This window comes from Pistacia vera, unplaced genomic scaffold (genome assembly GCF_008641045.1).
Source record: "Pistacia vera cultivar Batoury unplaced genomic scaffold, PisVer_v2 Contig788, whole genome shotgun sequence".
In the NCBI taxonomy this organism is placed as follows: Eukaryota; Viridiplantae; Streptophyta; class Magnoliopsida; order Sapindales; family Anacardiaceae; genus Pistacia; species Pistacia vera.
The window spans coordinates 1-20,590 of record NW_022196654.1 but is presented as its reverse complement, the minus strand read 5'-3'; the positions used below and the strand labels follow the sequence as shown (position 1 = coordinate 20,590).

The 20,590-nt window shown below is 33.5% G+C and overlaps 4 protein-coding genes across 5 annotated transcripts; 2 read left to right on the top strand and 2 right to left on the bottom strand.

Moving 5' to 3' along the window:
• The first annotated feature begins 5,138 nt into the window (after positions 1 to 5,138).
• Positions 5,139 to 7,642, top strand: LOC116116908 (methyltransferase-like protein 23). 2 transcript variants are annotated; one of them, XM_031402943.1, is made up of 8 exons: positions 5,139 to 5,310; positions 5,412 to 5,516; positions 5,597 to 5,683; positions 5,953 to 6,003; positions 6,172 to 6,265; positions 6,360 to 6,444; positions 6,574 to 6,727; positions 7,429 to 7,642. In XM_031402943.1, exons 1-8 carry the CDS (start codon positions 5,176 to 5,178, stop codon positions 7,450 to 7,452), a joined length of 735 nt encoding a protein of 244 aa, XP_031258803.1. In that variant the 5' UTR covers positions 5,139 to 5,175; the 3' UTR covers positions 7,453 to 7,642. The 2 variants fall into 2 exon arrangements, with proteins under 2 accessions (XP_031258803.1, XP_031258804.1); XM_031402944.1 differs by lacking the exon at positions 5,953 to 6,003.
• Positions 7,643 to 7,688: 46 nt separating this feature from the next.
• Positions 7,689 to 9,438, bottom strand: LOC116116906 (peroxidase 64-like). Its single transcript, XM_031402942.1, has 4 exons — positions 9,196 to 9,438; positions 8,904 to 9,092; positions 8,526 to 8,688; positions 7,689 to 8,431 (listed from the first exon to the last, which is right to left on the bottom strand). Exons 1-4 carry the CDS (start codon positions 9,400 to 9,402, stop codon positions 8,049 to 8,051), a joined length of 942 nt encoding a protein of 313 aa, XP_031258802.1. The 5' UTR covers positions 9,403 to 9,438; the 3' UTR covers positions 7,689 to 8,048.
• Positions 9,439 to 14,337: 4,899 nt separating this feature from the next.
• Positions 14,338 to 17,131, top strand: LOC116116905 (ESF1 homolog). Its single transcript, XM_031402941.1, has 7 exons — positions 14,338 to 14,801; positions 14,942 to 15,013; positions 15,196 to 15,416; positions 15,801 to 15,963; positions 16,207 to 16,338; positions 16,692 to 16,729; positions 16,867 to 17,131. Exons 1-7 carry the CDS (start codon positions 14,388 to 14,390, stop codon positions 17,060 to 17,062), a joined length of 1,236 nt encoding a protein of 411 aa, XP_031258801.1. The 5' UTR covers positions 14,338 to 14,387; the 3' UTR covers positions 17,063 to 17,131.
• Positions 17,132 to 17,905: 774 nt separating this feature from the next.
• LOC116116892 (aspartyl protease family protein 1-like) lies at positions 17,906 to 20,369 on the bottom strand (the record flags this gene model as incomplete). The annotated part of the gene is made up of 7 exons (XM_031402930.1): positions 17,906 to 18,296; positions 18,379 to 18,450; positions 18,964 to 19,021; positions 19,104 to 19,203; positions 19,743 to 19,819; positions 19,912 to 20,047; positions 20,145 to 20,369. Coding segments are annotated over 7 exons (808 nt in total), but the record flags the coding sequence as incomplete, so codon positions are not given.
• Positions 20,370 to 20,590: the final 221 nt, after the last annotated feature.

Sequence of the window (20,590 nt, the reverse complement as noted above, 5' to 3'; positions counted from 1 at the left end):
GGAGAGACCACTTAAGTTTACTAATTGTCTCTAGTGGAGGATGCTAATTGGCAAATGTTACAGAGAAATGCAATTCTAAATGACCTCAAAGAAAATCTTGCGGTAGCTCAAGGTCACATGAAAGAAAACGTAGATTTGCACAAGAGAGACATTAGTTTCCAGCCAAGAGACTTTGTGTATTTGAAGCTTCAGCTGTACAAGTTCAAGTCCTTAGCCAAGAAATTGAATGAGAAGCTAAGCCCTTAGTTTTACAGACCCTTTGCTATTGTAGAACAAATTGGCCAAGTCACATACAAACTGGATATTCCCTTCACAGACCGCATTCATCCAGTTTTCCATGTCTCCCAATTCAAGCGAAACTTACATAGTTCAGTTCCCATCCAACCTTTACCTCTATTTCTCATCGAGGACTTGGAACTCCTCGTCCAACCAGAGGTTGTCCTTTCAATTCACACACTTTTGGAAGGCTCTAAAGAAGTCCTCATTCAACAGAAGGATCTTCCTTTTTTTGAAGCAACATGGGAATCATATGAAGTGATCAACATCCAATTTCCTCATTTTCACCTTGAGGACAAGGTGGAACTTCAAGGGGGAGGCGGGTGCGTATTGATAGACCCCCCATTACTAAGATGTATCTAAAGAAGAGGAGAATGGGCGGGAAGAAGGGCAGTGAGAATTAGTTAGAGGAATAATCCACGTGTCCTAGAATTAGAGAATATTAATTAGTGGGGAATCAAGTGTGCATAAAAAGGGAACCAATATTGTGAAAGGGGTTAAGTTGTTTTCTGAAGGGAATATTGTTGGGAGGCCATTAGCTCCTCGAAATGCTAGTAACTATATTTTCTTTTCCTGCTTATTACTATTTCCTTTGAAAGTCTGCAGTTGTTACTCTTTTATCAATATAATACATCTCATTATACCACTTATCATTTCCCAGCTGCTGTTTTTGCTTGATTGTGAGTGTTTGGTTCATTTGAATTACTGATTATATTGGAGTTCTTTGTTGGAGTTGTCGACTACTTCAGCATTAAACATATTTTTCTCTTGTTATGAGTGTGAGAGCAATTCATTCATTGTAAACGAGAGAGGTGAGACATATTGCAATAATATTGACTCAGCTGGACATAGCCCACATTGGGTGAACCAGGGTAAATCGCGCGTATTATTTTCTTTGTTTACTGTTTGTTTTGTTTTACTATTATATTTTGTTCCTATTGTTGTCTCTGTTTCGTTCATTTTTATCATAATTCTTGAGAGGAGAGATGAGCAGGAGGGAGGCAACTGTGTTCTTGAGGCGGTAACGGTCGATATGGAGCTGCAATGTGAGTAGCAGATAATAGACAAGGGCAATAATTAAACTCAAATCAAAGCTACTATAAAATGAAAGAAGAGTATGATAAAGCCTCTTTAACGCCTACGTTAATTAACATCTTTCTTTCATCTTTGGATCACATTTATTGCTATCAATTATCATATTATCAGTGCCAGTAAATATTAAATAAAAAAATTCAATCAAGATCTTTTTTATTAAAAATTTTAAAACTTCACTCTTTTAACGTAATTTATCAGTACGGGAAATCAGATATAATCTAACTTTTAAAGGACAATACTGTTGTTCAAGATGTCAAGAGATAGATCTTGCAACAGAGAATATTGAGTTTAAACCACCACTAGGTGACTTAATTGTAAAAGAGCAAGGGAGGATCTAACATGGTCTCCTAAATACGAGTCTCATTTATAGTAAAAAAGCAAGATGAGGATCTAACATGGTCTTCCGAGTTCGAGTCCCCACGACTGCTAATAGGAGTGGCTATATATATTAATATAATATATAGTATATATATATATATATATATATATATATATATATATATATATATATAGTTTTTTGATGACCGTGGGGTGTCCGGATCAATTTAAGCGTATCTCAACTAATCCCCCAGGTCTTGGAACTACACGGGTAAGAGCTTAAGTAGTCACCCTTATTAGCAGTCGTGGAGACTCAAACTCGGAAGATCATGTTAGATCCTCATCTTGCTTTTTACCAAAAGGGGACTCGTACTTAGGAGACTATATATATATATATATATATAATATATATATATATAGTTTAATATGTGTGAATATGATCATACCAAGACATAATATTAAGGGTCAGTTTGGTTCGGGGTTAAGTGACATTACTGGGGTAATGTCCTCTTATATTACTTGATTACCACGTTGGTTGTCAAGTAATATAAGATACCAGTAACTTCAAATACCAATAGTGGTTACTATTGGTAATATAAGAGGTAATCTGATTACCTCCATTTTCTTAGGTTTTCTGAGATTACCAGGGTTATCTTTTTTTGTTACAATTTTATCCCTTATTAATAAAAATTTTGGACAATAATACCCCTACTTTAAAACAAAATACATTAATATCCTATTTCAATTTTACCCTTGTTTAATTAAAATTTTGGACAATAATGCCATATTAAAAGAATTTACAGACCACCACTGCCACCAAGCCACCACCACCACGGCCACCCAGCCACCACCACCGCCGCCTGCCGCCACCGCGAACAACCGCCGGAAAATCACCGGAGCCCCCAAAAACACTGGAAATTCTGTGGGAGGCTCGGGAGGCTCGATATGGCCGTTTTTGGCATATGATGGTCGAAAACGGCCATATCGGGCCAGATCTGGCCGGAAATGGCCAGATCATTCTGGCCATTTCCGGCAGATCGAGGGATCTGGCCATTTTCGGCCATCAATATGGCCAAAAACGGCCATATCGAAGCCTCCCGGAGCCTCCCACAGAATTTCCAGTGTTTTTGGGGGCTCCGGCGGTTGTTCGTGGTGGCGGCAGGCGGCGGCAGGAGATGGGGGTGATTTCGTCATGAATTAAAGTTTTTTTATAAGCGGGGGTGTTTTAGATAATCTGAAATATTGGGGGTAAAAACTATTCAAAAATTAATAATTAAAATAATATTATATTAATATTTAAAAGAGGGTCAATTTAGTAATTTAAATAACATACCCACCAATTTATTCCCATAACCAAACATATTAATATAACATACCCACCAACTAACCAAACATATTTTCTTAAAGATTCCCAGTAATCTTCCAAGGTAATCTATCTTTCCAGTAATCCAATATTCCCAGTAATCTAACATTCCTGAACCAAACGCCCCCTAAATGTGATTCAGTATAACTTATTTACATCCACATATGAGAGAAAAAATATTTCACTCTAATAACGTTAACACATATACAACACCATAAACTAGCTCTTAACTAATAAAGTGAAAACAATCTAAAGTTTCTACATTCAACCCATAGTTTTTAACAAATGACTCTTTACATTACATATTTTGTGTAACACGTTTTTCTCTTTTATTATTATTATTATTATTCTTAATAGAATTCACATTCCTTAAAATGGTTATATTCTTCTTTAAATTAATTTTCTTAGAAAGATACAATTCCACAGGGAAACAATTAAGAAAACAAGCCAATGATATCCTAAGACAAGAACCCTGCACATTTTATGTTATCTTATCTGATTTAGTATATGCGTATGATTAATCTGGCCTTAACCTTATTAGTTGATGAGTAAAACTTTAGAAAAAGGAAGATTTCTTTGTGCTCAAAGCTATCCATTTGTAATACTTTGATTGTTTTCCATGAAATATCAGGCAATGATGCACCATTAATATATGTTTCTTCAATAAGCAACCCATTTTTAATCACTGCAAATTAGTCTTATAGACTTTTCTATGAAAGATCTTGATGGCAGGTGGATTATCGTATAGATTGGAAAATCCTAAACCATCCATTTGTAATACTTTGATTGTTTGAGCATTAATTTAAATTTCATCATTGATGACGATTTCAATACACAATAATCGATTTTTGAACAATTCCAAGTGACTGAATATGTCACTCAACATTACTTAAATCTTAATTCGAAACGTGGTTTAATTCCCTCTTAAAAATAATATTCATAGAGAACTACTTTATTAAATTATGCACTGAGGTCAAAGACTGATGATCTATCAACTTACTTAATAAAGAAATAAAAAAAAAAAAACCTAAATTACGCACGGTTTGCATTGGAAATTAGAATTATATATATAGTATTATAAAATACATGCCTTTGGAAACACGCTGTATTTGAAAATGATATTGATATATAAACCCTAACTGCAGCTCATCGAGAGATAATATTGATTACTGGCTCAAGACTTGACTAGCAGGCACAGCAGAGCCATGCTAAATGTTAAGGAAACAATATATTAGATGATATAACTAAATATGTATATGTCACTCTTGTTGACCCAACATATATACAACATATATTTATGATAAATTAAAGTCTGTGTTTCTCATCAACGAGCACGAATGGTTTACGAAATACTGCACGCTTTCTTTGGAGAGATCGATGTAAGTTTGCTGAAGATTGTGGATTATTGATTATATGATCATATTAACCAACTAACAATAATATCATTTCATATAAGTAAGAGCTACCTTGTTTGAGCATCATAATACTACTTTAATCATATGATAAAATTAACAATAACAATACCAATACCAGCCTGTCTGAGTAGCATTAGAGAAATTAAAACAATAACAAATGGAATTGCAACAGGTAACTACCTCTGGGCGATCAAGTGGTTTGATATAGACTCTTTGGTATATTACTCAAAAGGTTCTGAGTTCGAGTCTCTCCTTGGTTACTAATATAGGTAGTTATTAGAGCTCTTACTCATCCGATAGTTTCAAGGTTTCAATGGATTAGTTGAGGTGCGCATAAGCTGAACCGGATTAGTTGAGGTGCGCATAAGCTGAACCGGACACCCCGATCATAAAAAAAAAAAAAAAAAAAATGCGACCGATAATTAGCTTTATAATATAATTAATTTACTTGTCAACAAACTCTTGTATGTATAATAACACATGGCTGACCTTACACTTGGCTTTACAAAATGTCATAAAATTCTAATGCATGTTTTGAACATCTAGATGTAAACATATCTTTAAATGTAGAAATTTAGTGCAGAAGAAAGTGGTGGAATAATAAAGCATATATAGAAATGTAGCGTAAATTAAGGCAAGATATGCTCTTTATTTCGTTGTTCNGGCATTTTTGCTTGGCGCCTCCTGTAGCAGTGGTTTGCCACCGGGATGAATAAGTTTGACGCAGTTCCTTCCGAGGAGGAAGTCGATGACGAAAATTCTGATAAGTGTATGTCAACGATATCTCGGCATTTTTTCGGCAATGAATTAGATAAACCTTCCTTCTCCATCTCCATTCTTGAGGTACTCTGTTTAATAAAACTCTGAAAAAATAAAAATAAGTATAAATATGAATTGTAACATCGGTTTTTTTCTCTTTGGAATTGTTGATAATGCTGATCCAGAATATGAAAGAAGAGTATGGGCTATTCGTGTGGCCTTGTAGCATCATCCTGGCGGAGTATGTTTGGCAGCAGAGATTCCGCTTTTCCGGGGTTAGCGTAGTCGAGGTATTTGCAATTCCTGTTCTCATTCAGCTCCCGTTTTGTGTTCTTAGTGTTGATTTCTTACGTGATTGTGAGTTTTGCAGCTTGGTGCAGGAACTTCACTGCCTGGATTGGTTGCGGCAAAAGTGGGTTCAGATGTAACTCTTACTGATGATTCAGATAGAATTGAGGTAGCTGTGTTTTAGATTAACTGTTCAGTTTTACGTTGCTACTCGGTCAAGTCAATTTAAATTCAAATGTTAGTCGATTCTTGAAATTTTTGAAGTAGAAGCTTCTGGTTTGCATATGGGATTTTTAAACCTCGTTTTTTTTTAAAAAGGAAAAAAGTATACACACAGAGTGTGTTATTATAATAAAATTCATCAGACATGTTGCAGTTAATTTGTGAAGTGTGTTTTTACTTGTTCTTGCAGTAAGTAGAATTTATTTTTGTGTGCAGGTGTTGGAGAATATGAAAAGTGTGTGTGAATTGAATAAACTGAAGTGTAAAGTAAACTATCAGAATTTATCTTCTCTGCTTTGCATATTTACTCTGAGAGCTTACATTTTGTTGGTAAAAATGAAAAAAATAAAATAAAATAAGGTTTTTAGTGTGAGCTGATATGCACCACAATACCCTTATGAGTTCTTTTAAAGGAGACTTAGTTCTATGCTGTAGGTAATGGGACTCACATGGGGAGTTTGGGATGCATCTGTCTTCAATTTACATCCGAAAATTATTCTTGGGGCTGATGTTTTTTATGATACAAGTGGTAAAACTGTTTGCTTTGGAAGCCTTGATTCGTTTGTATTTGTTTATATTTAATTGGCTTGAACTGAAATGTTGTTTCTGTTACTGTTGGTAAGCCTTTGATGATCTCTTTGCCACCGTGACATTTCTGCTCAAAAATTCTCCAGGGTCAGTCTTCATAACAACTTATCATAATAGAAGGTATTCTTATTTTGTCTGTCTGTCTCAGGTTCTGATAAAAATTTTCCATCGTAAGAACTGCACCTTATGATGGTTTTTCTATTTTCATGCCTTTTTTTACCTAATTCTTTTGTTGCTAGTAATGTGCAGCGGTCATCATCTTATTGAGTTCTTGATGGTCAAATGGGGATTAAAGTGTGTGAAACTTCTTGATGGCTTTTCATTCTTGCCACCAGACAAGGCTTCAGGGCTAAGTGGCAACATCCAATTGGCAGAAATTGTATTGAGTGGTGAACTAACTGAGGTAACTGCTTGCCAATGCCTTTGGTTTAGCATCTCTTGGTCTGCAGTGCTGCATCTCTGATTTATGCTTGCTTTTGACTAATGCAGGAAACTTCATTCTCCGTGGTGAGGTGATTAATATAATCCAAATCAGTATAATGACTAATGTTTATGGACTTGTGCTACTCGTCATTAATGTCAAGGAATGTGATTTTTGAATGAAAATTCCTTTCTGAGGATATTGTCTTCCCGAAAACACTCTGTAGACAATTTGAGGACATATGATAGATGTCAGTTCAAGTTTGTTATTGATCAGAAAATGACTTCCTAGCTAGTCCACCGCAGGCATGGGAGATTTTGTGTATACTTGCAATTTTGGTTATCTCTTGTACTATTTATTCTGCTTTACTGATGGAACATTATTTTTGTCTCGGATTTGATTTAATGCTTTCTGAACAGTTGTTTAGTACTCTGTCAGTCAACATGGTAGTGTTCCTGATATTAATTTGGTATCTGACTGGATGGGTCAGATCTCCTACATGTGAATAGAGCCAGGGTATGGCTGTGTTGAGTTTTTTGCCCACTGTAAGGTTGAGGACGAAATTATGTTATTGTATGCATGAATAGAAGGATTTTGTCTTGTACTATAAATGTTTTAACGTTGCCTTTACCTATTTCAGAAATTGATGCAATTCTTTCATATCCTCTTTCTCTCTCTGGTAGGTTCTGCACTTGACATCACTCTGAGAAGCTGGCTTTCCTGCTCTTTACTGGTTTGTCTCCCTTAATTTCTCAAGACATAGGAAGCAAGATTTGCAAAGTTTGAAATACTTACCTGAAGTTTTTATTTCAGCTAAGAGTTGTCAATTGAATACAGCTAGCATTCTTTTAATGATTACTCGTGAAACTTTTGGAGAACCAAATCATATCTTGGATGACATTGATCACCTAATTTTACTAATCTTGACCTTAATCCTCATCTTGACAGTAGCATAATCAAGTTTTGTTATACATGGGCCCTAATGGGCAAGATAGAGCTAGATTATTTTTTCCAAAACATAATTTTTACAAGGTTAGGTGGGCCTGCAGTGAAACTCCTGAACAAATGGCAAAGGACAGGCTGCCCGTTATTTTTCAAATTTTTATTTATGCATAAAAGTCTTCAACGATTGATATTCATTACAATAAATCAATGTGATTTTCAGCCACGTGAATGCAAAACGGACATAATTATCTGTTCTTGCAACCCCCAAAATGTAAGATACATTAGATAACCAGTCTGTTTATGCATTTTCTAGGTTTTCATAAGATAAAATTCACTAAAACTAAAACAAGGTATTACCTTAGTTTACCACCCTGCAGTCCTTCCTGACCTCCTGTCCTCCTGTGATGCTACTCAGTTTGATAATTGAGTGCACAAAAGCCTCTGTAAAAGCTTTGTGTGAGCTAGCAAACTTATAAACTAAACCTTTGGTCTTTGGATTAGTAAGCAGAGCTTGGTCTGAATGAAACAGGCTTTTCTGTTGTAGGAGAAGCCTGTAGTATGTGTTATCAAAAGTTGTTGGAGAAGGATCATTTGCAGAACCAAGATTCTTTGCCTTATGATTGACCGGACAAAGACTCCTTAACCTGTCAGCAAAAGTAGGATTCAACGTAGGATCGCTGTTCTGCGGGTATATTCTGCTTTCAAATGACGAACAATGCGCAAATCCGAGAGTATGTGCTCCTGCAAAGGGTGGTTAAAACAAAACATGGTAAATTTTCTTCTCGGAAATGGAACATGTGATTAGCCATGTCTAGGGCATTTGTGGTTTATTTACCTAAAAGAGCCGCTAGATCATCCATTGATAGACCCCTTTGCCTGAAGTTTTGCTGCAATTGTGAGATGTTGAAAGTTGGAGCAGGCAAGCTTGTAGTTTCACTAGCCCTTGATGTTCTCCCATCTTTTCTTCCTTTAGGCACATCCCAAGTTGGGCCCCCAGACTGTAAAATTAATCCAAAGATATGAACAGAATGATCAATCATACAAGTTTTAACCCAGTATTCTTTACCAAAAAAAAAAAAAAAAAAAAATGTAATGAGTGATTTTAATTTTAATCTGGTCTAGTCTTTAAGAAACTTTTAGTTTATGATACAAGATCACTAGATCTCATGTATGCAGACAAAGTGAGGAGATTTGGGTAGTTTGATTGTCTTACTAAGACCACAGCATCCCTTGCGGCAAAAGCTAGAATATCGGCACATGACACAACACCGGGGCACACACTTTCTATTTGTTTCTTTGCACTGTCAATTACAAAAAATGCATGCAATGAACCATTAGGGGGTGCATCCTTTTCTGCTTTGTTGTTCCCTTTTGAATTCAACAGAATAGAGCCATCGCATCCCTTTAGAAAAAAAGAAAGAATAGACACAAGCAATTAAGTTAGTTAAACAAACCTTTCAGAGACCAAAGGAAAAATTAGTAAAGATGAATATGGACTTCTATACCCTTATGAAACAGTCATGAAAATGCATCCGAAGTAGAGCGGCAGGGACGGTTTTGTCTCTTGATGTTGCAGTCTTGACAGTATTTGTGACAATGGACTCGGCAGTAGGGCATGTTTTGTCATAGTAATTCAAGCTTAATGCATTTCCTGGTGAAAAAATTACTGAAAGAATGAGGAGTGAGCTCAAGAATGCCACATTAAAAGCCATGATCAGGGCTTTCTCAGCTCTTCAAACTAGGTCTTGTGTGTGTGTGTGTGTGTGTGTATGGTAATTAAGCATTAAAAAAGGGTATTTATAGGGACAAAGATTTTCTATTTACAATGATGAACGTGACCCCATAGTATGAATTTGTTGAGCAATAATGTTTGATAATGGAGTAGTAGAATTTAAGCATTCTAGCAGCTAGTGAGACAATCTTTTGTCACATCCCTCCTTTAACCTTCAATCATGCTAAGTTCCTTTAATCATCCTCACATGTGCTGAGAGATATATGATCAAGTTGGTTAACATTTCTTTTTCTTGAATTTTGAGGCATATTCATGATTGAATGTTTCCTCCAATAGAGTAACCCATTCAATGCATTTGCTCTTTGGGGCCATTTAGATGAGTTGGCTTGTAAAAAGTTATTCCCGGATTATTTTATGACAAACAGTAGCATTAGGAGGGTATATCGTCAGAAATCTTAACACCATTTTTTTTTTGGGGGGGGGGGGGGGCTTGGTTATTAAAACTTATCCTGAGTAATACGATTTTGTTTCCCATGTTGCCCCTAAACAGTTGAGCATTTAGTATCAATTAACCTTATATTTGTTAAGATTTACCAACACCCAATTCACTCATGTAGAAACTTTTTTCCTCGCTTTTTAAATTTTTTGGACGACATTGCTCTTGTTATTGTCATTATTTATAGAAATGTCATTATACCCAGAACTAGCCACCACTGCCAGCCATCGTCGACCACCACTGGAGGCTGCCAAAAGTCACCATAATGGCATACGACCAGTCGTATATGGTCGGTCGTGCACCAGTGAGGCTTTTTTCGACAAGGGATCGTAGATCCATGATAAAAAAAGGCTAGATATGGTTGTTTCACAGGCATATATATGGTTGTGAAACGGCCAACGTTTCACAGCCAGGTTTTTGGTAGTGAAACGGCCAACATTTCACGGTCAGATCTGTGGCACTATCAACTGTGGTGGCTAGCTGCTAGCAGCTGCTTGAGATTGATAAGAGTGTTTTTGTTAAGTTTAAAACGTTTTTTATTGCTATAGTGTTTTTGGTAAATCTAAAAAGTAGGGAGTTAAAAGAAATTATTCAAAAAATAATAGTAAAAAATATTGTTATATTAATATTTGAAAAGGAAGATAATTTAATAATCTATATAATATACCTATCTATTTATCCTTTCAACCAAACACATATTCTAAACATTTATAATAATCTTCAAAATAATCTTTTATTCTATTAATATAATATCCCTTTATAATAAAACATCGGATAATTTAAATCGCTCATATAAGTCTGTTAGAATATAATAAATGTAGTATCATTATTTTTTACCTTTTATAGAATGAATGTAAAAGACAATATTTTGTTGTCTCCTTTACCTAATCACTGTCTCCTATAGTATATTATGGGGATAGTGATTACGTCTGGATAACTGATAATCACTGATTGAGCAAACATTATAGAGGGAAATCAAATCACGAGGAAAATATATTATGTAATCTTGTCTGATGATGGTTCACGATGTTGCTTTTTTTATTATTGTAAGCTCATGTGTAAAAAGGCCCATCGAATTTGTCGCTATATAGTAAAATGGGCCCTCAATAAACGAGGAGAATAAATTTGTGAAATGCCCTTTTTAACCCTTATCGTTTTCCTCTTTTAATCCAATCTTCGAGGATATATATGTAATAAAATATTTTGTTTCTTCTTCCTCTATTATTTGCGTTCCTTTGCTTTGTAAAATAATCAAAATAAATATACGAGTATTTTTAAATTATTAAAACTAACTTTATTTTCCTATTACAAATACTTTGACACCCAACTATTATCTCATAAACTCTAATTTTTTTATGTTATCTAAATCATTAAAATAGTTTAATGTAAAAAGAAGATATATAATAGGATATATCAAGTTATAAGCAATACAAACTTACGAGGTTTTTAATTGTTTCTAATATAAATTTATTGTTACTTTTTTCTCAATAAAACTATATTTACAACTTTTTCATATAATTTTTTTATACAACTCAGAGGTGACAACTCGCAATTGGTCAATTTACATTTTAGTATACGGTATCTATTACAAGCTAACCAATCGTGAGCTGTCACATCAGAATTATATGAAAAAGTTGTAAGTATAATGTTACTCTTTTTTTCTTCATAGTATTTGTGATTATATATATATATATATGCTGTCACATCAGAGTTATATGAAAAAATTGTAAATAAATGTTGCTCTTTTTTTCTTCATAGTATTTGTGATTATATTAATATATATAATATATATAATATATATATCTATATATATATATATATATAAATTATAATATAAAATATATAATATATATATATAGTAAAAACCTCTCTATAGTGATACTCTATATAAGAATAAACTCTACATAGTTATAAAAAATTATAGTCCTAATTTGAGATTGTTATAAATAAGAATAAACTCTACATTGCAATAAGTTATTATTTTTCTAATTCTTATCTTAAGGAAAGTTGCCTCTACATAGTAATAATTATCTATATATTACCAAAAAAATATATGTTATGTTACATTAAATGTTTAAGATGAAATAAAATATTTATCTAAAGTTGTTTGAGACAATGATTTATATTTTATAGTTGTTACCACATCTTTTAACTTGCTAGAATGTAATAACTTGTTGAAGCTAAAATATTTTTAGCTTCTCAATCATGTTTAGAGTTTCATGGCACGAAACTTTTTGTATTTCCGTACTATCATCCTTAGGATTATTTCCTTTATTTTCTTATCTAATTGTAGCAATGATTTCTTTTTTGGTTAAAGCATACACGATTTGTTGCTCATTTGGATTATCGAGAAAGACATTAATATCCATTCGATTAGTGTAGTGAAATTGTCGAATCTGATCACTCAATTTTGCAATGACGCTTTTATTTTCTTGTCGAATCTTATCACTCAATTCTGCAATGACTCTTTTATTTTCCTCGTCACTTCATTTGTAACTTGCAATTCATCGAAATCGAGGGTCCTAATTTTGCAATACTTAAAACCATTGGCAATTGTTTGTGGCTTCACATCAATTGACTATGCATCAATTGCATTTATAGTTCCATCAATGACACTTATTTTTGCTGGTTCTAAGACACGATCTTCTATTCATTTAAAAAGATACTAATAAAATATGAATTGAAATCCTAATACTAATAAAATATAAATTGAAATCCTAATACTGTATTACTAAAACATGAATTAAAAAACAAGAAATCAAAACTATAATTTTTGTAACTACACCTCCATTAAGTTATAACCTCCTTATAGTAATAAAATTAGTTAGTCCCACCATTATAACTATAGAGAAGTTGAATTGAAATCCTAATACTAATAAAATATGAATTGAAATCCTAATACTATATTACTAAAACATGAATTAAAAAATAAGAAATCAAAACTATAATTTTTGTAACTACACCTCCATTAAGTTATAACCTCCTTATAGTAATAAAATTAGTTAGTCCCACTATTATGACTATAGAGAGGTTTTACTGTATATATATGTATGTTACATTTAAGGTTTAAGATGAAATAAATTATTTATTTAAAGTTGTTTGGGAAAATGATTTATGTTTTAAAGTTGTTACTACATCTTTTAACTTGCGGGTACGCAATAACTCGCTAGTATTGGCACCTTTTTGTTAAAGCCAAAATATTTATAGCTTCTCAAGCATGTTTAGAGTTTCTTGGCATAAACTTTTTTGTATTTCCATGCTATTATTCTCATGATTATTTATTTTCCCTTATTATTTAATTGCAACAATAATTACTAAAATAATGAATTGGAATCTTAACACATACTACTAAAACGTGAATTATAAAATAAGAAATCAAAACAGTAATTTTTATAATTATATATCTATTAAGTTATAACCTCTTTATAATAATAAATTAATTTGATCCAATTATTATGACTATACAGAGATTTTAGTGTATATATACATATATAGCAATAATAAAAAGGGAAATGGTTTTTGCTTTTTAGCCCCATCTTGAAGTTTAGTGTGGGATATAATTGTAATAAAAAAAATGTATATTTTTACTTCAAACTTAAAAAATTAACAATAAAATATGAAATCAAATCAATCAATATCGTTATCAGTTATCACACAATTATAAATTAATTTGTTTATGAAATCAAAACTTCAAAGCTCTTACCACCAAGTAATCACTTTTAAACCTATCTTGGCGGAAGAAAAATATTGTTTCATTCCCATTAAAAACATAACGCCTAGAAATATGTGATACACAAATCTCAAAACTTTTACGATCAAGTAATCAATTATAAATTTTATTGTAACAAAAGAAAATTCTAATTAATGAAATTTGTGATGCTTGATTTGATTGATTTTAACTCATATTTTATAATTAATTATTATTAATATAAATTTACTTTTAATTTTAATTTGGATAATGGTAAAAATAAAGCTTTGAAGTAAAAGTATAGAAAAAGATTTTTTTTATCTCCACTTAAACTTCTAGATGGCAATAAAGACAAAAAATAACGGGTTTTAAAAATCACTTCCTTGAACCATTAATCTTACGGTTGGATGACAATATTTTAATTATCTGGGTGAATTACTCATATATCTTATGTTTGAGTCTCATAAAATGGTTATTTATTAAATTTGTGACTTACCAAATCTATTGCTTTTATAAGAAAAAAAAAATATTATTGTTGTCGTTTAGAAATGTACCGGGGCTTACTCAGAATGATTCATTGCAAAGGATAATAGGCCCAGCCCAAAATAAGCATAATTAATTCATCCCTGTTGGCGGTTAAGGCTAAACTGGAAACTGGTTGGTTACTCTCACTGCACCAGTGCCATTAACAAACCTTAACAACGATTAATGTTTTGCTCTTGCTTTATATCACTTCCTTTCTCCATCGCTCTTCGCAATTGCGAAACCCTAGACCACAATTATGGACTCCAGTAACAAAATGAAAAGCAAGATCGAGCAAGACGATGATACGGATCACAGAACGAAGATGCTTCATCATGCTCTGAAGCAGCAATCGAAAGCCGAGATTCACTCTCGACTCAAACGCTCGCTCACGGAAAGGAATTTCTCGTCTTCCTCGACTCCGTACGACAATAGAGGCCAACCTGAAAAGAAGCACAGAAGCTCTGAGAATTCTCCTCGCCATGACTGCAAAACCGAAGGAGAAGATGAACGGGAGGGGAAAGTGCAAGGATCAGAGAGTGATCAAGGAAGTGAATTGAAGGAAACTGGTTACGTGGCGTCTCGAAGTGAGTCAGAGGATGAAGATGACTTGAATGATGGTAGTTCTGATGACGATGAACAGGAGGAGGATAGTCAAGGGTCTGAAGACGAGGTAAAATTTGAATTGGTGTCGTTACGTTCCTTGTGCAGTTGTGCGGTTAAATTTTCTGTATGTTTCGTTACAAACTTGAAGTAAAGGACTTTTATTCCTGTTTGTGTTTAATTTATTGGATTTATCTTGTTGAACTGCAGGAAGATTTAGTAGAACTTGGTATGTTACCGAACAAGCTCGCTGTTGTTAACATGGACTGGAGAATTTTTAAGGTGCCTGAAAAACGGATGTTTTCGAATCGTATGAATTATTTTGTATTCGTTAATAACTTGGCTTTATGAATGATGTAATGTACCTACACTTTTGTTTAAACAAATTGCGCCAACTAGGGGATAATATTTCAGTTGTCGTCTTATTAGTGAGTTTATGCTCAGTTTTTCTTTTGGTGATGTAGGCTTGTGACTTGTTTGGAATATTGACCTCGTTTCTGCCGAAAGACGGACGGATTTTGTCTGTGGCAGTCCATCCAACTGAATTTGGAATTCAGTGTATGAAAGTGGAGAAAGTCCATGGTCCTTTTGGTCTATTTGGTAGTGAACATAAGAACTGTGATGGAGAAGACATTGAATTAACTTATGAAGAGAAATTGCGTGCTTATGAGAAAAGTACACTCAGGTAATTGAAATCTTTTCTTTTTTCAACAGTGTAATTTCAGTAGCTGTTTCATTGATGGGATGGAAGCCACTGTGATGTCGTTGGGATCCCAACTCATCCTTGTCTCTGAAAAGCACAGAAAACCAGCGGCTGTTATGGGACAGAAGCCTCAGTGATGTTGTTGGGAATTGATTTCACGTTGTTTGGTTGAGTCGTCAAATTTATTGTCCATGAAGGCATTTAGTTATATCATCCATAAAAGCAAGCTCTATTTTAGAACCTAAAGCTTTTGGCATAGCTTACAAGTTAATCTATGGATTTTAACCCCATTAAATCATTCTTAGTGGACTCAGTGAAATGAAATGTTATTTCTTTTATCATAATTTTGTTTTCTCTCTTTTTCAGGTACAATTATGCTGTAGTGGAATGTGATTGCAGTAGAACAGCAGACCATCTTTACAAAGCTTGTTATGGACGTCAGTTTGAAGGATCATCAATCAAGCTTATTTTGAAATTCATTCCTGACAATATGGAATTTCAATATCCACCACAGGATGTTGCAACAGAGGTATGCTTTTTGCCGTATGATTGAAATGAGCCAAGATATGTGTAATACATGCACAATAAAGTTCTCTGTACTTGTAGCAATAAAAGTGGGGTTATTGAGTACCATAATAGTAGCAAACTACTGATGTTCATGCTTTTTCGCTGCAGCTAAATTATTCTCACATATTTTTACTAATTGAGAGATACTTGGACTTGTGATGTAATTGCAATTATAAAAATATTAATAATACTTGTTTCTGTTCAGGTTCCTGCAAACTATAAGGGTTTAGATTTTTATACCAAAGCACCACAGGTGGACAGAAATGTTGATCTTTCTTTGGATGACAAGGCACCAATTCCTGCAATGACTTTTAGTCAAAAATTTATTGCTGATCAGGTTGGTATGCTTGATTTGGGATTTCTTTAAAGCATATTTTTTATAGTAACACTAGCCTTACAAAAAGGCATACAAAAGCCATAAAGAGACAATCGCTACCCTTAAAATTCATGATGGTCTCTCTCTCTCTCTCTCTCTTTCTTTTTCCCTTCTTTTAAGGATAGAGATTGTCTCTTTGTATGCCTCTTTGTAAGGCTAGTGTTACTCTATTTTTTATGATTCTTTTATTGAGTTTTGTGAAATGTCAGTCTGCTACAACATGGAGTTTATTTTCTGTGTTGTATTTTATTATGTATCTTCTTCAAGGGTTATTTATTTTCTCTTTCATACTGATACAATCTCTTTCCATGCAGCTGGCTGAATTGGATCCGTCTAATCCACTGCTCAAAAGGTATTAGCAAATATGGATCCAAAATCAATTTCACTTTCATTCTAAAACAAGAATTAATATGAATCAAAACACTTTGTTTGACTAAAAGAGAGTAGTACATAGAAGCATATTGAAGTTTTTAGGATTGTGTGTTGTAGGAGTGCTACATATGCTCTGCAAGTATCACAAAGACAACAAAATAATATTGATGAAAGGGAAGCCGTGGCTAATGAAGTAAATAGTTCTGATATAGACCCTTTAAAGAAGATAGAAAGGTCCGACTTTTCTTCAATTCTTAGGGTACTTGAGATGAAGTCAAAGCATTTTGAGATCATTTTTAAATATTTGAAGTAGTTTAATTTGCCTGTGTAAAAGTATCGATGTAAAACTTGACCCCTTTTATTATATTACTGGAATGATTGTAAAAGTTGTCGAATTCACAAATGGTAATATATGTAAAACTTCCAGTAGAGTAGAAAAAAGAAAAACATTTTCTTAAATTTTCTTAAGTTTTCATATTAATTCTTATAATTTTTTTTTTCAGAATTAATTCTTATAATAAAAGTATCTGACTTGAGACAGAATTATCATGGCCGTGGGGGCTCATTTTGAAATTTTAGTGGGGTTTTTTCCAAATTGAGGCCCAGCCCAAAGTTAGAGCCTCTTGAAGGATTTATTTGATTCAATACTTTTATCTCATTTTATTTTAGTCTCCCATTTTATTTATTTATTTATTATATATTTTATACGAGTCTTAATCCTAATTTGAATTTAACTAAATTTGAAGAATGTTGTGACATGAATTTTAACTTATGTATGGTCAAAGATTTACTTTCTTTTTATATTTATTTTATTTAACTACTAATTTCAAAATTATAATCCAGTTCGAAATACAAAGAAAATATATTAATCTCTCATGCTTTCATCTTGTCAAGAGGTTGAAGGTTAAGAATCTTAGTACAAACTCCAAAGGTTAATACTATATTTACAATTCAATTTCACAGATTTTTTCTGACAACCTTGACATGGCAGTTCGTAATTGGTCAGTTTACAATGGATTCCGTTTGTCCAATTACAAGCTATGATTTGGGATTGTAAAAGAAAGTTTGTAAGATTGGTTCGTGATGCCATATTTATTGAACTCCAAAACTGTCGCACAACTAGTAATAGTAATATTACAAGAACTATCTTGTCAAATCTGGAGAATCTATTCTCTTATTGCCTGTTATATATATATGTGCACCAAAGTGCTTCTGGGAGCATGTACTAGTTATACATATGATACAGGATTTGAAGAAACCCTTGGCACAGGAAAAGAAAAGATCAAACGGTGGCTAAAAAGGAAATAAGAAGGATTATAAGAGCACAAGTGAAAGGGTCTAATGTAACATGGGTGAATGACTTCCTCCAGTTGGTGCAGATATGGGAAAGTTATCACCATTCCCTCTTTATGCAGGTGCGGGTGCAGATATGGAAGAGTTATCTTCATTCCCAGTCCTGGATTCTGGTTTGACAGCAGTAGCTGGTGGAACGCCAGAATTCTTAGCCGGGCTAACTGGCATAATGCTGCTGGTGCTCACATCATTACCTGAAGATATATGTATGGAAAAGTTCAAGAGAAGGAAAATATAAACCATGAAGCCAAATTTAGATGGAAAAATTATACTCACAGTTGGATGCCTTCCAACCCAAAACATTCTTCTCTCGATCGAAGACTATAGTATAACCACTCATGAAGTTTTCTGGATTAAATGATAAGCAACAATTACAACATGCATACTTGTAGACATACATTATTGCTGTTAGTATATATAATTCTGAAGCACTTTAACATATTATTTATCAACAATTACAAATGCACCTTTAGCGATTTTTTTTTTTTTTTTTTTTTTTTTTTTCTTTTTGTTAACCGAAGGTGTTCAGACCAGCTTCGCACACCTTAACTAATCCCCAAAGATCCTGAAGTTGATGACCGGAAAAATCCTTTTAGTGGTTATTCTATTAGCCACCCAAATGGTCAAATTCAAGATCTCTTTGAGTTATACACTTAAGAGTTTTGGTTGACTGTTGGGCCACCCAATGGTGTTAAGCCATACCCCAGGTGGTTAACATTTCTTTCTTGTTTTATAATAAGAGAACAACAAATATTATGAATCTGATCAATATACGTCCCTAAAGCATGCCTTCTGCCATCCCTTTACTCACCTACTACCATGACTATATTAAAAATAAAATTAATGGACAAAAATACTCACGTCCAATGATGTTCACATCATCACTTTTGACAAGGGCAAGACAATATAAACTGATATCCTGAAAACAAAACAATGAATTTTCATCATCAGTGTGAGACAACCCAGAGTGAAAATCATTGCAGTAGAAGTGAGAACTTAACCTCATCGGAACCTATGATTATTGGGTCATTGACATAATATGGGTTGCCACCTTTCATTGTTAAATTCACATATGGATAGCTGACGTTAGATTGATTTGAGCTGCTTGCAAGTAAAGACAAAGTTAGTGATAGATTTCAAAAGGTTAAAAAAAAAAAAAAAAAAAAAAAAGGGTTGTGGACTTTTACCCACCCAAATAATGGTTTAATAACCTTTTCCACCTACAGACTTTTAAAATACAATTTTATTTCCCAAATTTATATTCCATTTATAATTCCGGCATCGTTGTGACCTCACACCACCACCATTCTCTTCCCCAATCATCACTCACTAAAATCCCTTAAACCCTACTCTCGCCGATCTCATCAATCGTCGACAATCGAGTGATTATGATTTGCACAACCATCTTTCCTAAGTCAAATTCTGATCCATCACCAAAAGACTCATCGGCCTCTTCTCTTCAAAAGCTTTAATGGCTTAGACTGAGTTTGCTCTCTGTTTGTCATCGAAATACAAATTTGGGTAATAAAGTAGTATTTTAAAAAGTTGTGAGTGAAAAAGTATCATTAAGTTATTATTTGGGTGGGAAAAGGTTGTTAGCTTAAAAAAAACTAGTCCTTTGCATGTAGAAATGAAATGACCTCAAAATATAACAATACTCAAAAGGAAGCTTAGAGGTCTCAGAAGTAAATCGTTTTCCTTGTGTCAAGTTATTGAACTGCCAGAAAAGAAAAACATATTATTAAGTAATCAGATAGTAAGCTGAAACTTCATATAAAAAATTGAAACACAATTATTTAAACTACTTACAGTCTCAGAAATCTGTGTATAAACTGGGTCGTTTAAATATGTAAAAGAGGTACCAGAATCAAAGATTGCAGTAAACTCTAAATCAGAGGCAGAACCCCCAACATCAATTTTATTGATGGTAACATAGTATGTTGGACTGACAAGAAATTTCAGTACAAGAAGATTAGTACAGCTCACTTGAATTGTAGTTCAAATGGACCAGAGAAAGGAAGATAAAAAAAACGACCACTTACTATGATTGCCCAAGAGAAAACGGTGTTTCTCCTTGGCCTGAGCTGCCTTGGTCTCCAAAGTTGATTCTTCCAAGACCATCAGTCGAAAAGCACATGGAAAAGGAATTTGGTATTAGCCCCTGACTTGCTAAGATGCTAGGAACTGATTGCTTGGCCATACCGAGACCAAAGAGACCATTAGGTGCTGCACCATCCAAAAGTAAACCAGTCTGAACGCGACCACAACTGCAATAGAGTAGCAAATCTAAATTTAACAGAAAAGTAACATAAATATATCAGTGGGAAATATATATATATATATATATATATATATATAGAATCTATGGTAGTATATTAACTCAATAAGTTTTGGACGAAACTTTTAAACCCTCTTACTGTATACAACATTACTTTCAATAATCTCTTTAGCATCAATAATATTAGGTCTAACAAAATCAAGATTCCAT

Bases quoted from the DNA above. Each gene is read 5' to 3' on its own strand.
- LOC116116906 (XM_031402942.1), bottom strand. From the start codon at position 9,402: ATGGCTTTTAATGTGGCATTCTTGAGCTCACTCCTCATTCTTTCAGTA. The intron at 9,093-9,195 runs GTATAGAAGTCC...TTTTTTCTAAAG, and splicing joins TTCATGACTGTTTCATAAGG to GGATGCGATGGCTCTATTCT. The intron at 8,432-8,525 runs GTAAATAAACCA...CACCCTTTGCAG, and splicing joins TGATCTAGCGGCTCTTTTAG to GAGCACATACTCTCGGATTT.
- LOC116116908 (XM_031402943.1), top strand. From the start codon at position 5,176: ATGAATAAGTTTGACGCAGTTCCTTCCGAGGAGGAAGTCGATGACGAA. The intron at 6,004-6,171 runs GTAAACTATCAG...TCTATGCTGTAG, and splicing joins TGAATAAACTGAAGTGTAAA to GTAATGGGACTCACATGGGG. The intron at 6,445-6,573 runs GTATTCTTATTT...AGTAATGTGCAG, and splicing joins ACAACTTATCATAATAGAAG to CGGTCATCATCTTATTGAGT.
- LOC116116905 (XM_031402941.1), top strand. From the start codon at position 14,388: ATGGACTCCAGTAACAAAATGAAAAGCAAGATCGAGCAAGACGATGAT. The intron at 14,802-14,941 runs GTAAAATTTGAA...GTTGAACTGCAG, and splicing joins GTCAAGGGTCTGAAGACGAG to GAAGATTTAGTAGAACTTGG. The intron at 15,964-16,206 runs GTATGCTTTTTG...GTTTCTGTTCAG, and splicing joins CACAGGATGTTGCAACAGAG to GTTCCTGCAAACTATAAGGG.